At 42.7% G+C, this 14,927-nt stretch overlaps 2 protein-coding genes across 7 annotated transcripts in view; both read left to right on the top strand.

The window, feature by feature from the left end:
• The window catches only part of eml3 (EMAP like 3), a 46,048-nt gene extending 43,258 nt beyond the window's left edge, over nt 1-2,790 (top strand). For all 4 annotated transcript variants that reach the window (XM_084043097.1, XM_084043096.1, XM_084043095.1 and 1 more), the window contains one exon: nt 1,799-2,790. In XM_084043097.1, the coding sequence (XP_083899223.1) occupies nt 1,799-2,002 (204 nt within the window). In that variant the 3' untranslated portion in view covers nt 2,003-2,790. The remainder of the gene's footprint in view (nt 1-1,798) is intronic.
• Nucleotides 2,791-5,696: 2,906 nt separating this feature from the next.
• The window catches only part of mta2 (metastasis associated 1 family, member 2), a 38,183-nt gene continuing 28,952 nt past the window's right edge, over nt 5,697-14,927 (top strand). For 2 of the 3 annotated variants that reach the window (XM_084043647.1, XM_084043648.1), the window contains exon 1: nt 5,697-6,227. In XM_084043647.1, the coding sequence (XP_083899773.1) occupies nt 6,200-6,227 (28 nt within the window). In that variant the 5' untranslated portion in view covers nt 5,697-6,199. The remainder of the gene's footprint in view (nt 6,228-14,927) is intronic. The other variant, XM_084043646.1, reaches the window with a different exon arrangement.

The raw sequence follows: 14,927 nt of genomic DNA, 5'->3' as shown, positions 1-14,927 counted from the left end.
ACCGGGGTCCCCCAGAGTTGAATAGATGTGCATAAGGTGAGGTGCTAGGCTGAATAAAAGATGGTGACTTGGATCTCCTACTTGGTACCTTCATCCTGTCATAGTAGATCATGTTCGTTCCTTCATGTACACACACACACACACACACACACACACACACACACACACACACACACACACACACACACACACGTCACCTGATAGGTGTGATTGGATCTGGCTGACAGGCCGTGCTGAGTCATCATTATTTCGTCTCTGTCGGGTGGAAACCTCATACTGTATGTCCAAAACTGCTACTTTTCAGGATTTAAATTCAAATTCAAAATAGCAAAAGTACTTTTCATACTTTTGTGTGACGCTGTAGTATGATCAAGTATGGCATTAATTTCCGAAAAAACACAAAAAGTTAAGAGTATGGAGATAAGAGGTTTCTGCTCGCAGCAACAATATAGTACATATTCATGGCACTTAATGATCCTGCCCAGCGAAGTGGACTTCTGTAAATCGTTACGTACACCCACCTTGCACATTGACTCCGATGAGTATTATCGTCCTATAATTTGACAAACCTCTGTAGTGGTGCGTGGTGTGTGGTGTAGTGGTGAGGCCAAAATGGGTTCTGCCCGTTTCTCCTCAGTGGCTGGAGCAATTGATCTGAATTTGCACACAGCCATTGACCATTACCATGTGCACCTAACAGCCAAGCCCGTTTTCCGATTACACAAAATCTCAGCTGTTTATTAGCGTTTTTGTGTTCGCTGGCTCCCGGGTTGCCAGATCATGTGCGCATATCCCCCCACGGGTATGGTCTAGTTCTATTAATTGCGGAAACCTTTGCAGAACGAAACAAAACAGAACGAAATATTAAGATTGTGTGGTCACGGTGGTCCTCTCACTTGTTGAACATAAAAATAAAAAAGGAAATATTGGGTCCATTCTGAGATCGCTAAAGAGCAGTTTCACCTGCTAGTAAAGGAGCTGCGGGATTATCCCGGTGTTGTTTCAATGTTTATTTCATTGGCCCAGATTGATGCTTTGCTATACTGGAGCCACTTGAAAAAGAAGACCCCCGTGACCCTAAACAGCGGCTGTCAGTAGGGACACAAACACACACACACACACACACACACACACACACACACACACACACACACACACACACACACACACACACACACACACACACACACACACACACACACACACACACACACACACACACACACACACACTTGCAGAGTATTGTCCCTCGGGAAAGTGCGTGTGCTGGACACCTGCTTCTCCAACTGATTGCCACAGCTGCCTTCGTACTTCTCCCCCTTATGCCGACAGTTGCAATCCTTACTATGAGCCTTTCCTCAATTCACAGGCTGCATATATATAGAAGAGACCTTGAGCTCCTATTCAATAAAACAGCATGTGTGTCTGTCTGTCTCCAGGTGTTCTTCATTTTTTTACTTTTCAATAATCTAAACATCCTCCATTCAAGGATATGGCCTTCACAAAGTGAAGGCCATATCTGCACCCGTGCCATTTGATTACACACAGTTCTCAGTATGTATGCAGTTATAACACACATATCTTTCTTTAGTTACTTGTACAACAATACAATATATTGATTATTGTATAAGACGGTCTCAGATCTTAGCCTTAGCCTTTGATTGTGTTCTGGCCCATCATCTAATGACTTAGAAAGAAATTGCCCCCGAGGCCAAACTTACTTGCTGACCCCTGGCCTAAATATTAATTATTAACTGTATTTCTCCAAACCTCATCTCTTTCGTTCACACCTTGCCAGGCGCCGAGCCACAAGTATGAGGGCCACGGCAGCCATGTCACCAACGTGTGCTTCACCCACAACGACAGCCACCTGCTCTCCATGGGGGGGAAGGACACCTGCATCCTCCAGTGGCGGGTGGGGAGGGCCAGAGGGATGGGAGACAGCCGGGAGAGACTCGCCTCTGCCTCCTCCACCAGCTCCCCGGAACCTGCCACCGGCTAGACAGGAGGGGGGAAGGTGGGAAGGAGCTGAAAACGTTGTTGGAAGAGAGAGAACTGTTTGCTCACAGAGAACTAGAGGGAGAGAGAGAGAGAGAGAGAGAGAGAGAGAGAGAGAGAGAGAGAGAGAGACATGCAACATAGAAAGGGAATTGGGCACCAGTCACATGTATCGTCAGTCAGGTCTCTGTGTAGAAAATACGTCTTCTGGAAGACAAAAGAGATATCAAGAACGGGATATATTACAGTGAAACAGTCTGGTCAAACTGGACAGCGTGATATAGTCATCAGAACATGGAATATTTTTGGTTCTGTCAAACATATCTTGTGAATTTCATTAAGTGGTCAGAAGTGGTGGATTATTACCCCGGTATAGAACCTGACTTTATTTTCTGATGTGAAAAAGTCATCGGTTTCAGTGAACATTCCATCCTGTATTTTCCTTTCTAATTACACAGACTTACCAAACTGTTTCGCTTGTTTGCTCTAAGAATACATGTTCCTAATATGCATATTGTTTTATAAAGTTCTTAAAGAATGTCATTGTTTGGTCAATATCTCAGCTAATATCAAACTCTTTGTGCTTGCATTAGACAGACTGTGACAAACGTGTTAGTTGGAATCAATATTCAAGAATATCCGACCCTGTAAAAGTAGACCAATAAATATTGGAATTGATTGCATTGGTTACTTTTGTTCACTTTTATGTATTTAATAGAACATTGGAAGAACTGTGATATTCTGTCTCACAAGATAGACCAACTTAACACAATAAAATCTAACTGACTCTGACTTTTGGTTATTTTCTTATATTGATTTACATTTGAAAACATTTGCACACAATTTAGCTCTCCATACTTGTCTTTAAAAATCATAATCACATTACTTTATGATATAGATAAAAGATTAAGGAGTACAATTATTTGATTTTGGTTATTCAGCATTGTAGCAACAACAACAACAACAACTATAATACTGTTATTAGTGTGGTTGCCTATAATAGTTGCTAAGGTGGCTAGGGTCTTTGATAATTCTACAAGCTTTACTGACACAACACCTTTGTATCCTGGATGTAGGGAAGCTCACATCCACTGATGTGCTGGGCTGTCCACATGACCCTCTGCAGTGCTTGGCAGTTGAGGACAGTATATAGTTCCCATATACCAGGCAGTGATACTGCCAGTCAGGATGCTCTGTGTGGTGCCTCTAACTTGAAGTCACTGACCCTCTCCACTGCAATGCCAAAGATGTAGCTGGGTCTTGCTCTCTTTTTGGCTTCCTGTAGTCCAGGATCATATTGATTGCTTGATTGATTGACATGTTTATGGACAAAATGCATATGCATAAGCATATATGTACATATCTGTCAAAAGGATAAAACATGATAAAGCTCGAGAGCTTATTTCCATTGTGCTCCTTGGTCTTATCAATGTTGAATAACAGGTTGTCCCTGGCACCATTGTATCAGGTAATCTCCACATGTCTCCTGTAGGCTGTCTCATCTTCGTCTGCGATCAGGCCTATCATGTCAGCTATAAGCAATCATGTGTGTACAGGGAGTAGCCTCCTAGAGAGCAAGGGTTCCCAAACTTTTCAGTACCGCGACCCCACAAAATATCATCATATTTGAACTGGGGACCCCCACCTTGACAAGCACTTCGAATTGTAGGAGTTGAGGCATTACATTTAGATTGACTCGGTTCCACAGATAAATATTGTGAAAATAGCAGATCTACAAGCTCACAGCGCCTTGCGATGTGAGCTTGTAGATCAGTTATTTTCAAAATGCTTGCCGCTTTCTTAGGTAATATTTGACCATTGTTTGACCATTGTTTGACCAGGCTCAGAACGCAGCCCTGGGGGAATCCTGTGTTGAGCCCGTCCGCACCACCTGGCATCGACCCAACAGAAAGTCAAGGATCCAGCTGCACTGGCTGCTTGGTGTTGGGTCTGGAGGGGGAGGTGTTGATGAATGTTCAGTTGTACAGACAGCATAAGAGCTCCTCTTTGGTTAGGTTAAATCCTTGGCCCTTTTCATATGTTCATAATATTAGAAGATGCATTCTCTGTTCCTGACTGATGGTCTTATCCAACAAACCTAAATCAATAGCCAGGTCTTTATTTCAATCTCATCCATTTTATTATTATTATTATTATTATTATTATTATTATTAGTAGTAGTAGTAGTAGTAGTAGTATTAGTATGTGTAATAATGGTAGGACAGGTACTACTGTATAGGCTATAAATTATACTACAAGACATGAGTCTTTATTTTTTGATTATTTAATTTGCATTAATTGCAGCATTTGTCTGAACTTAATTTTAGAACACAGTTTTCTGAAACGAGACTGCATAGATAAAATATAGTTTCATAACGTTTTGCAAATTATCCCCCTGACCTGCAGTATCAGACATGTTCTACTCTACATCAAGGGTTCCCAGAAATGTCAGGCCGCGACCGCCAAAATAATGCTATATAAACGGGGGACCACCCCAAAATAATCATATTTGAACTAGGGACCCCCCACCCTGACAAGCACTTGGAATTGTAGGCATTACATTTAGTTTGACTCGGTTCCACAGATAAATATTGTGAAAATAGCCGAACTACAAGCTCTGACTGCTAGGCGTTGTGTGCTTTAAAAATGTCTTAAAGGTCATTAAATTGTAACTTTAGAAATGTGCAGATAGGCCCTACCCTGTATACACTTACTGTATGTTGGTTTGTTTACTGTTGAGTGAGAAAACAAACATTAAGCTAATCATCTGGAATCTACATTTTGTCTCTGGCAGTACGACGTTACAGGTGTCACTAGAGGGCGCTGCGGTACAAATAATTGTCAATGTCGGCAGAGAGACTACTACAGTATAGGCTACTGTAGTAGTTAAATGTAGGCTACTGTAGTGTACTATCATCATTGGTGAAGCTGTAAAGCTCCACTGACTCATACATAATATGATTTCTACCAATATCACTTTCTTACATTCTTTATTCAGGATTTTGAAAGGCATTTATAAATGAATAGCGGGGGAACAGCAGCAGACAGTTGTTGGATTCACATACAGTAGGCCTATATCTAGTATGTGGTTGACTTGAAGAATGGCAAAACTGGAGTTGCTTCCATTTAAAGAAGTCGAATAGAGTAACATTTGCAATTAAAAAGACACATAACATAGCCTACTGAAATGGCAGCAAAATATGCACAATATCGTTTGTATGTGTCAGTATAAGTGTATAGGCTTCTACACTGTATTTAATGTATATATGAACACATTGCAATGCTGGCCACCGTAGAGACATGCAAACAATAAAGTAGTGGCATTATGTTTAATCCCATTATTTGGACTTGAGCCTATACGGCAAGGGGGAGGCCCAATAATAAAAGTATAATTTCGTATAATACAACTCAATGTATTTGTGTGTGCGCGCGCGTGCGTGTATATCATATGTGTGTGCGGAGATTCCCGACTATAATTTCCGAAGATGACGTTAACCAACAGTGGAGGAGGAGGAGGAGGAGGAGGAGGAGGGGGGGGCAGTGCGCGCGTGCGTATGTGTGTGTGTGAACCGAGCGGAGAGGTGGTGATGAAGAGGAGGATGAAGCTGGGAGCGGAGGATGAGGGAGGAAGAGTGGTGGAGTAAAGAGAGAGAGAGACAGGCTATCAAGGGCTGTGTGTGGTGGTGGCTGTGTGTGGTGGTGGCGGCGGTGGTGTGTGTGCGCGCGCGACTGTAGTGTGTGCGTGCGTGCCTGCCTGCAAGTGTGAATGCGTTGTGAGTGAAGTGAGGAAGACGAGGGAAGGGAAGAGGTCGTTGAAGAAGAAGAAGAACAAGAAGAAGAGGAGGATCGGAACAAAAGGGGACACATAGGGGATTTCAACGTTAACGGAACGACGCGATCGGGGGAGAAAAAAAAACTTTAAACTTTTTTTTTTTTTTTTTTAAGGCTATAACCCTCTTTTTTTTGGCCGGGCGGTTGTCGTGCCGCCGGGGGGTTGAGACCAGAGAGAGAGAGGAGAGAGAGAAGCCGGCTTTTGTTTTCCTTCCTCCTCGGCGCGGCGGGTGGTTTATATTCTCAACGACTAAATGAAGGATATAAAAAAAAACATAAGCGAGTTATTTTTTTGACGCGGAGGGAGGGAGGGAATCCCGGGGTCCACTCCACGGTGTTTTCATAGAAGGGGTTTTTTGTCCACGGGAGAATGGCGGCCAACATGTACCGAGTGGGAGGTAAGAGAGAGAGAGAGAGAGAGAGAGAGAGAATGTGTTTGACATTATTTGAAGCGTCCAGCGTGCTGCTTGAATCAGGGGCCTAGTTTATTTATAATGCCGTAGTACGGCGGTGTCGCTGGCCAAAAAAAAAAGAACAGATCTACAAGCTATCGACGTGTGGCGGATGCGACGCGTCAGTTGCTTGTAGATCTGTTCTTTTTTTCTTTTTTTTGGGAGCTACTTCATCATCCTCGCCGCTCGCGCGACGGGGCTCCCTCGCAGCTTTATTAATTAGCGAGCTAATGCTAACAAGCTATGCTCCCTTTTCGTCGCGTCACACAGGCAACAAATGACGGGCTTTGCAACCGAAAGTGACGACGTGACGTCACTTTCGTCTTTTTCGGTTGGTGAAATCACGTCATTTTTGTCCAAATATGAGGCTCGCGCGACTAAGTAGTAGTAGTTAGCCTGGCTGGGGGGCTAACAAAAGTTAGCTAGCAGCCGGCTAGCTTAGCTAGCTGGCTAGCCCCCACATTGTATGAAGCGGTTTAGGGCAGCAGGTAGACTACGTACAGTAGGAGCTAAAATGCTACAGACCTGTGTTGGAGGAAGAAGTTATACATTTTAAGACAACATTTGTTGTCAGTTTGAGAGTGTCAGTTATAAGACGAGATGTAAGCGACCATTTAAATATACAACCAATGTGTTGCCTTCCAAATCCTTGGAGTATTTTCTCGCACAACAAAACAGACCGAATGTATGACTTATGTGTTGTGTAGAACTATATTTAAGATCCGTTTGAGTCCCTCAGAACATAATATCTATTTTCAAGACATTTTAGACTTTGATTGGTGACATTGTGCTGTGTGCAGCGACACGGAGCTCCGTGCTTTACCGGTAGAGTTTGAACCAGACAGACGACCCTCGCGGGAATAGTTAACTGTCACCTTCTGTCACCCACCCGGCCCCGTCTACTTCCTGGAATGTGACGGCCACCCCGATGCTCGTGTCCCAATAGGTCGGGGGTCTTCAACGTTATTCAGGCCAAGGACCCCTTAGCTGAGAGAGATGAATCAGGGACCCCCACTATTGTATAAAACTGTCTTTTTCATAGATTCCATAGACTTCATTGACTTGTTTGACAGCACTGTCATCACTGTTGAACAAATTAATGTTTTTTTTTTATTTTTTATAACAAACACAATTTAAAAATGTAATTGGCTTCTTCAATAATTCATGTTAATGTCTAATGATCAGATATTTAACCACCTAAAGCCTAAATACTTAATTTGACCGCTGGCTCTGTGGTTAGCTCTTTTTTCGCTCTACACCAAACCTCTGCCACAGCTTGTAGATCGGCTGTTTTTGGCTCATGTTCCCCTCCCTCCCCTCAGAATCCTACCACACAAAGATTTGGAGGGCCCCCTGTATTAACTTTGAGGACCCCCTGTTGAAGACCTCGGGCATAAGTCATATTTCAAAGATCTACTCCTTAGCACGAGGGTGATGGTTGCCAAAAAGATAACAGATCTACTCCTCTCTGAGCTTGTAAATCTGTAGTATTTGGCAGGCGACCCCATGGTACACACTGTGGTTAGCTGCGAGTAGCGTTGAGATCATGTGTCAGTGGTTTGTAGTGGCTGAGAAGTGTTTTATACATGTAGGCTTGCTTGTTAAAATGGGACTTATCCACATGATCTTGTGTTCACTTTTTTAGTATTGGTGAGTCTGACATGTCTTGCTGAAACAGCTGAAGGCTAGCCCATTGATTCCTTCTCATTCCTTGAGAGTAGATGGATGGATACTGTAGGTAGATAGATGGACCTGGTGTTATCGCAGCACCACCATAGGCACGAAACAGAGTAGAGACTCAGAAGTAGTAAGGTAATAATAATTGTAATTGTATATATACATACATCGCAATATGAATGGGTTGGCAATGAAAATGATCTCCTGTACATGGCTGCTGTTTGTACAATGAGGTGTGCTGTCACAGGTTCATCTTGTGTAAGGTTCCCCAAAGAGTAGCTTATTTAGGTCATGATGATTAAATGGTGTGCTTGAAAAGGCTGTACCAATTGTCCTATGCTTAATGTAAACAACCGTTTCACCTGCACTTTGGGATTTTTCTGTCTGCACCATGCACACAATCTCACTTCAATAAGACTTAATTCTCTTGGTTACAAAGCTGAATATTTAATCGCAGTCATTAACTAAGCTGTATACGTGATGATAATAATAATAATACTTATAGTGCTATATAAAAGGCACTGAAATATGAATTATAGCAGGTTACAGTATTTGTGATTTCAATAGCATCATTAGAGGTACTACTTTTTAATCCTGTTACTCAGTTTAAACTAATTGCATATTCTACTACCTGGCCCCTCGATCCAGTTTTCTTGGCCTTGAGACAAGGCCCATGGCATTATTTGGCACTGCAGATGGCCCTTTCCAGCATGTCTGACTGCGGCGCCCTCTGGCCATACATTCAGCACCCTACAGGCTGCCCTTCTGAGCACCTCACTCACCTCACAAAGGACTTATTATATGAGCCCGTCTTGTATACCGTCCACTGGCCTCCTGGGGGAACTTTCCCTCGGAGTGGTCACAGGCACACAAGGAAGCCATTAAAGGCATATTCTTAATCTTTTGTTCCGTCGCTGCGTAGAGATGATGTGTTGCTCAGCAAAGGTGAAAAGAACATAATATGAAGCAATATTTTCAAACTGAGCTCTCACTGAAAGGGTTAAGCCCAAGTTGACAGAACATGATGGAATGTGAAATACAAGGGCTGTTGGGGAATGTGGTGAATTCAATTTTACGGCAGCATAACAATTAATTTAGCCTGTGTAAAATTACATTAAGCCTGTTAAGAACAAGCATGTACTTATATAATGACTCGCTAATTGATTTATAATTACTCCACATTGTAACCGTGAGTGGTAAATTGCTAATAATGTGATAACAAAAGCAACAACAAAATGCACCTGCCAAAATAAACGCAAGTAAATGAGGGATATAATATATTGATCAGAGGTGTTCACGTGTCGATATCCCATCTTGCTTACGTTTATTGTGAGTGAGACCATCAAATCTGCAATGGTTCAAAATGCACACTTGGCATGCAGCTAAAGGTGCACAGTAGTTTTTGGAAGGTGGCACAATGAACCATGGCAGTGGTCTACTGGGAGAAAAGTCATGACATGTAGTTACTCAAGGCACCGGTATGGTATTGGGTGCATTTTACTGCCATGGTTTATGTCCATTCAGCTCTGGACTGTAAAATGCCAAGCAATAAAGAGAAAGCTATAGAGTAATCATGTTAATCTAATGGTAAAGCATTTATGTCTGACAAGAGTAGAGTCTTGAGGCTGATAGTGTCCCCATCCACATGACTCGATGAACATTATTGGTAATGTTTGATATCAGCCCAAGGCTGCATTTTCCAATTGTTGATAATAAAAAAGACAACTTCAGTAAGACAGCGTCACATCACTTCAGTAGAGGTCTAGACAGTTGTCCAGTTGTGTTGTAGCTGTTCTCGTGGCCCATGCGTTTTATTAATTTTGCTTTCATTTAAGCATTTACACAGGCCTTGGGCTATGGGCCTTTATATACTCTGCCAGCAGCATTGTGATGTGCTCTGATATGATCCCAAAGTCCAGACAGTAGCTGCATTAGCATAGATTTGTTTTGGCTGGAGAAGTCCTTGAGAGGACCACCTCATGTGATTGACCCCAGCACTGGAAAACATGTTTATGTCACAAACCTGTATCTGTAACTGCTTCTCCCTGACTGGAGCTAATATTTGTGAGGGAAGTGATGCACCATACTGCATTATAAATGAAGCCAAATGAAATTAGAGGGCATTGAAATTATTTTTAGACGTTAAAAGCTTTGCCACTGATAAACAGCTTCTTCTGAGTGTTTTGTGGCTTTGGCACATCTCATGGTGTTGGTCATATCCTCCTTTTTTTGTGAATTATGTGAATTTGGGGTCACATCATCATATATGTAAAAACAATGGGGGGAATTTCTGCTTACCTAACAATCTGAACTAATACATTTATTTTTTTTGCAGATAGAGGGCAATTTTCCGTTCTTCCTTCAGATTTTAAGGGGCATTTTCAAATTTCAATGTTTTGTTTTTGCTCTTTGCCCCCATCCTGTATGGGCCTGCGGCTGCGCTGGTTATCTGCAAATTGCATTATTTGTCAGGAGGTTTGTGAATGTGTCCACGTTTAAATGTTGTTCTTTCAATAATGGAACCTAAGCCTTTCTTTCGTGGCATTTGCTGACAGTTATCAGCTTTGCGTCAGCGAGTGCCCATATTAAAGGACCCAGAGGAACACAGAGTTGGCAGTACGTGTAAGATCATTATCCTCCCCAGAGATTAGTCAAAGGGCTTCCTCCTGTCTTTGTGCACACTCTCCTCTTCATTCACCCTCAAGCACATCGCACACTGCACCACTTCAGCTGCACACGACCACAGCAAACACTCAAGAAAAGCTCAACCTGTTCTCTGGGTCCCAAATTATTTTGTTAGATTAATTTATTCAGCATGTATTGCACTTGAAAGGTCCACTGAGAACCTCTTCGGAACCGTTTTGAAGTCCCGGTGTCGATTGTGCTGACGAATGTGGGGAGTGAGTTAAGCTGAGGTGTGTGTGTATCTAACAAGGGGCAGCCTGTGTGATCCCTATCAAAGGCCAGTGTGCTTGTCTCTCCCTGCTCCATTGATCTACTAGGCTCCCTCTTCTGCCTCTCACTGATGCACTCAGTTTGGAGTCAGATGGCGGTTGCCCCACAGTACTAGTGGGACAGCTCCATGCTTTTAATTTGTCCCACTGGACACAAGCGCTGCAACATGGCTAATCGGGAGGGATGAAGGGAAGGGGATGAATGCAAACAGAGCTTATGATTGAAGGTCACTCAGATTCCCCCTCTTGTCGTTTGGGCAAGAGACAAAAGGATGAGAGTGTGATGCCCCTCTCCGTGGTCCAATCAGTGTTGCGTAACATCTGTGCTGGTGCGTTCCTCTGTTGTTATCCAGGGATGTTGCTGCTGTAGCGAGACTCACCACCGTAAGTAGAGCAAGAAATGTTCTCTGTGTCTGACTGCATCCCTCTGCCCCTATGGATGTGATGATGCAGGCTGATGATGTAAGCAAGCCGACCACCTTGTCCCTGTCTGTGCGAATACCAGACGCTGCGCGACAACAAGCTGTTTCATACTTGATGCCCAGCGCTGAACTGAACATGTCTGAGTGTTCACAAGCACAATTCACCTTAAACATTTGCTATCAGCTATCGCTATAGGTTAGTGGTGCTACAATAATTAGATTGTTGTTTTGTACACTCCAATGTTGGAAGCCATACCTTTTTAAACCACTATCCTATTAGAGATTATCATGCAGTCCCTCAATAATACATTAAATTGTCGTTTATCATAGCCTTTTCCGGCAGCATTAGGGGCCGTGTCCACAGAAAGCGTTTTTGAGTGGAAGAGCACTTTTGGATATCAATCCAGATCGCTTCTTACTAATTGCACGGACCATTTATTGACACCCACATAGTGTTCGAAGTCGAACCTATCAACCTCTGCTGTATTCGAATGATCATCTGCGTTATTAACACTAATAGCTTATCTGAAATTACGGTAAACATGTTGTGGTTATGATTTAAAGTCAGGTTGTACATGACGGGGTGGTCGGGCTCAGCCAGGAGAATCAAACGTGACATTGATGAGCGAGGCTCCTCTCCAAATGTTGAACCATTTTCTGTTTGAAGCGCCCGGGGCACTCCGCCAAAAACGCTGGACGGCGAGAGAGCTGAAATGTGAGGCGTAAACAGGAGCAATATATTCTTTTCCCCCCTTTTTTTTAAATCAAAAAGCTTTCACAACAAATTAATTGACACATTAATGGATAATAAAATTGTCATTAGTTGCAATTGTAAGCAGTAAAATGGCCTTTTCACCAGCAGCAAAATAGTCTTTTCACCAGGAATGGTAATTGGAAATCATGAGCCCCTTTTTGGCAGTAATTTGACAGTCAGATATTTGGAAAAGAATAGAATCCCCAAACTGTTTGAATTTGTATGCAAGTGACTGTTGGAGCAGAAAAAAAGCAGGTTTGCCAACATTAGACCAGTGACTGCAGTTGATGGCTATTTGACTCCGTTACGGCTTTGCTCAATACTGGACAGCCCTAATGGTGTCACTTAGGGACAGATGCACCCCTTCCTTTTTTACTTTTATTCTCAATATTTTTAGTGTGGCTGAATTGGGTTAGCGGTTTGAAATGAGATGATGTTGATCTAATTTGTCAGTGTGTTTTGTAGCAAAATGCTGATTGTTGCACAGATTGCTTGTTCATCAGACTCTCATGCTGCTCTCAGCCGGCCTGCTGGCCTCGTGGCTTTCACTGTGACCTGCAAATGTCCCTAAAACGCATTGGAGCTCTTCTACATGACCAACATTGGTGGTCATTGGACCAAAACATTGCCATGGTTGAACCAGGCCCAAAAATCATCTTGTGTCTGTCCATGCTGGAAGTTTGAATGTAATGGGGATGTGAATAAAAACGCGATACGGCTGCTCCTCAGATATAACTAAACTACTACTACTTCCAAGGAAAATGGGCCAGTAAGTAGTGGAGAGCTACTTAAAGGAATAGTTCATCCAAGAAATTACTATTTCTATAGTTTACCTATGTCTTTGACTCACTGAGAATTTTAGTTAGTTAGTTAGTAAAACATTACTTAACGATGAATCCAGAATCCAAAAATTAAGAAAGAACTTGATGAACGGAATTAATCAGAGACTCCACGTAACGACAGCAAAACAATATCAAAATTCAAAAATGAACTTTAAAACACCCGGAAGCTAAACCGGCTCATGCACGAGCGAAGAACGCGCATGGGCGTGCCCGTAGAGTTCAACCCAGGTCCATGCGTCTTCTGAGCATGAGCCGTTTTAGCACGGAAGTGTTTTAAACGTTTATGTTCTTGTTCTATAACCATGGAAGAAGAAAATATAGAACGTGAAGAGATGGAAACTAATTAGAATGGTGAAAACTTAAAAGCCTCCAATTCCCCAGACTGGCTAGGCTACCTACCAGACGCTATTTGTATGTGCCGGGGAAGTCTGTCCTCGGAGTAGCTGTTCTCGGCAGCAAACCTGAAGCTGAATTTATGCTTTGGCATGTGACATTGTTGTACTACAGCGCATAAGGCTTATGGCATCAAGCTCACCAGTCTGACACCAGAATCTGTAGACTGGCCTACAAGCGGCCAGTAGCCTGGGTCACTTGACTCCCCAGGACATATGAATTTTAGATTATGTGAATTACCCCCACCCCACCGCCAGTATAGGCTACCTCATTAACCTCAGATTATTAACCGTTAATTAATCAAATAATGAATTGCAAAGCTAACCATTATTGACATCCCTATTATAATCATTTGACATGTTATGAGTAGAGCTGGTTCATTGGTCTCTGTGCAGAGTGGCCAGGGTGGTTTCTATTAGTATGGATGATTCCTGCTACTGCACAGGTCTGATGAGTTATCGTTCAAGTTCAACATTATTCATCGTTCAAGTTCAACATTATTGTTGTGCATTAACAAATAAAGGTAAAGGATTTGTACTCTGCCTTAACACAAAGCACACACTGCAGAGTGACTTGCACAGACTGCACATGTACACAGTGCACACGTATGCATTGCATACATTACACAATATACAGTACACGTGAAGATAACATTACATATTATACAACAATGTGCGGTGCATATGGGTATGTCAGCTGTGTAGCAACCTGACTGCCTGGGGAAAGTAACTGTTACTGAGATGGGTGGAGTCAGAGTGTGATCTGATGCTCTGGTAACCATTCCAGATCAGGCGCAGCACCAGGCTGCTCTCTTTAATCATATATGTATTGATCTGTTTTTCCATCTCCCACATTCATTGTTAATTGGAGAGCTGTCACAGTATGGGCTGGCCTGGTGCTACAGTATTGGCAAGCTGTGCTTTGGGGTGGGTTAGCTGTGGTTGTTGAACTGAATGGCATGTAACGTATGGTGAGTCACTACCACCTGTGTTGCTCAATGGAATAGGTTGAGGCCCAAGTCGATTGTATATTGAGTCACCACAGTGCTGCTTAATAGAATAGGTTGAGGCCAGTCAATGTCTATTGAGAAATGCATAAAAGGGAAGAGACATTTAGTGTAGCGGTTTTCAGGGCTCGCAACATTAGCATACGCTCCTGAAAAATGTAGTCGGTGTGAGCTTTGAAACATAATTGGTATGTTGCATCCTCCCCCCCCCCCCCAGTCCCTTTCTCTGTACATTTGCTAGTTGGTGCACTCAGTATGTGTTTTGTGAGCTTTACTCTGCATGTAAGTAAATAGGTGCTCTTTAGCATTGGAGATGGTTTGGTCATTGGAATGGTGTATGCAGGGATGTTAGTGTGAGTGTTGAGTCCCACTGTGCAGGCATTCCAATGCTTTCTGGACGATCTTCCTTCATCCTCTTCTCATAACATTTCTACGCTTTATGTTTGCTCAGAAGAAGCACCCTTTATTCCACCATTTACATACATTGTGAATGTATATAGAGTCACTATGTAGGGTCAGATTCACATTCCAGTTATATTAAACAAATGGGATATCAGACTTTAAGTGAACAAATAAACACAGTTGTAGATGTGATTGG

The sequence above is a fragment of the Gymnoscopelus microlampas genome (assembly GCF_963454915.1).
Source record: "Gymnoscopelus microlampas genome assembly, chromosome: 19".
NCBI lineage: Eukaryota > Metazoa > Chordata > Actinopteri > Myctophiformes > Myctophidae > Gymnoscopelus > Gymnoscopelus microlampas.
Note: the sequence above shows the minus strand (reverse complement) of the source record. Positions and strands in the feature narration are given on the sequence as shown.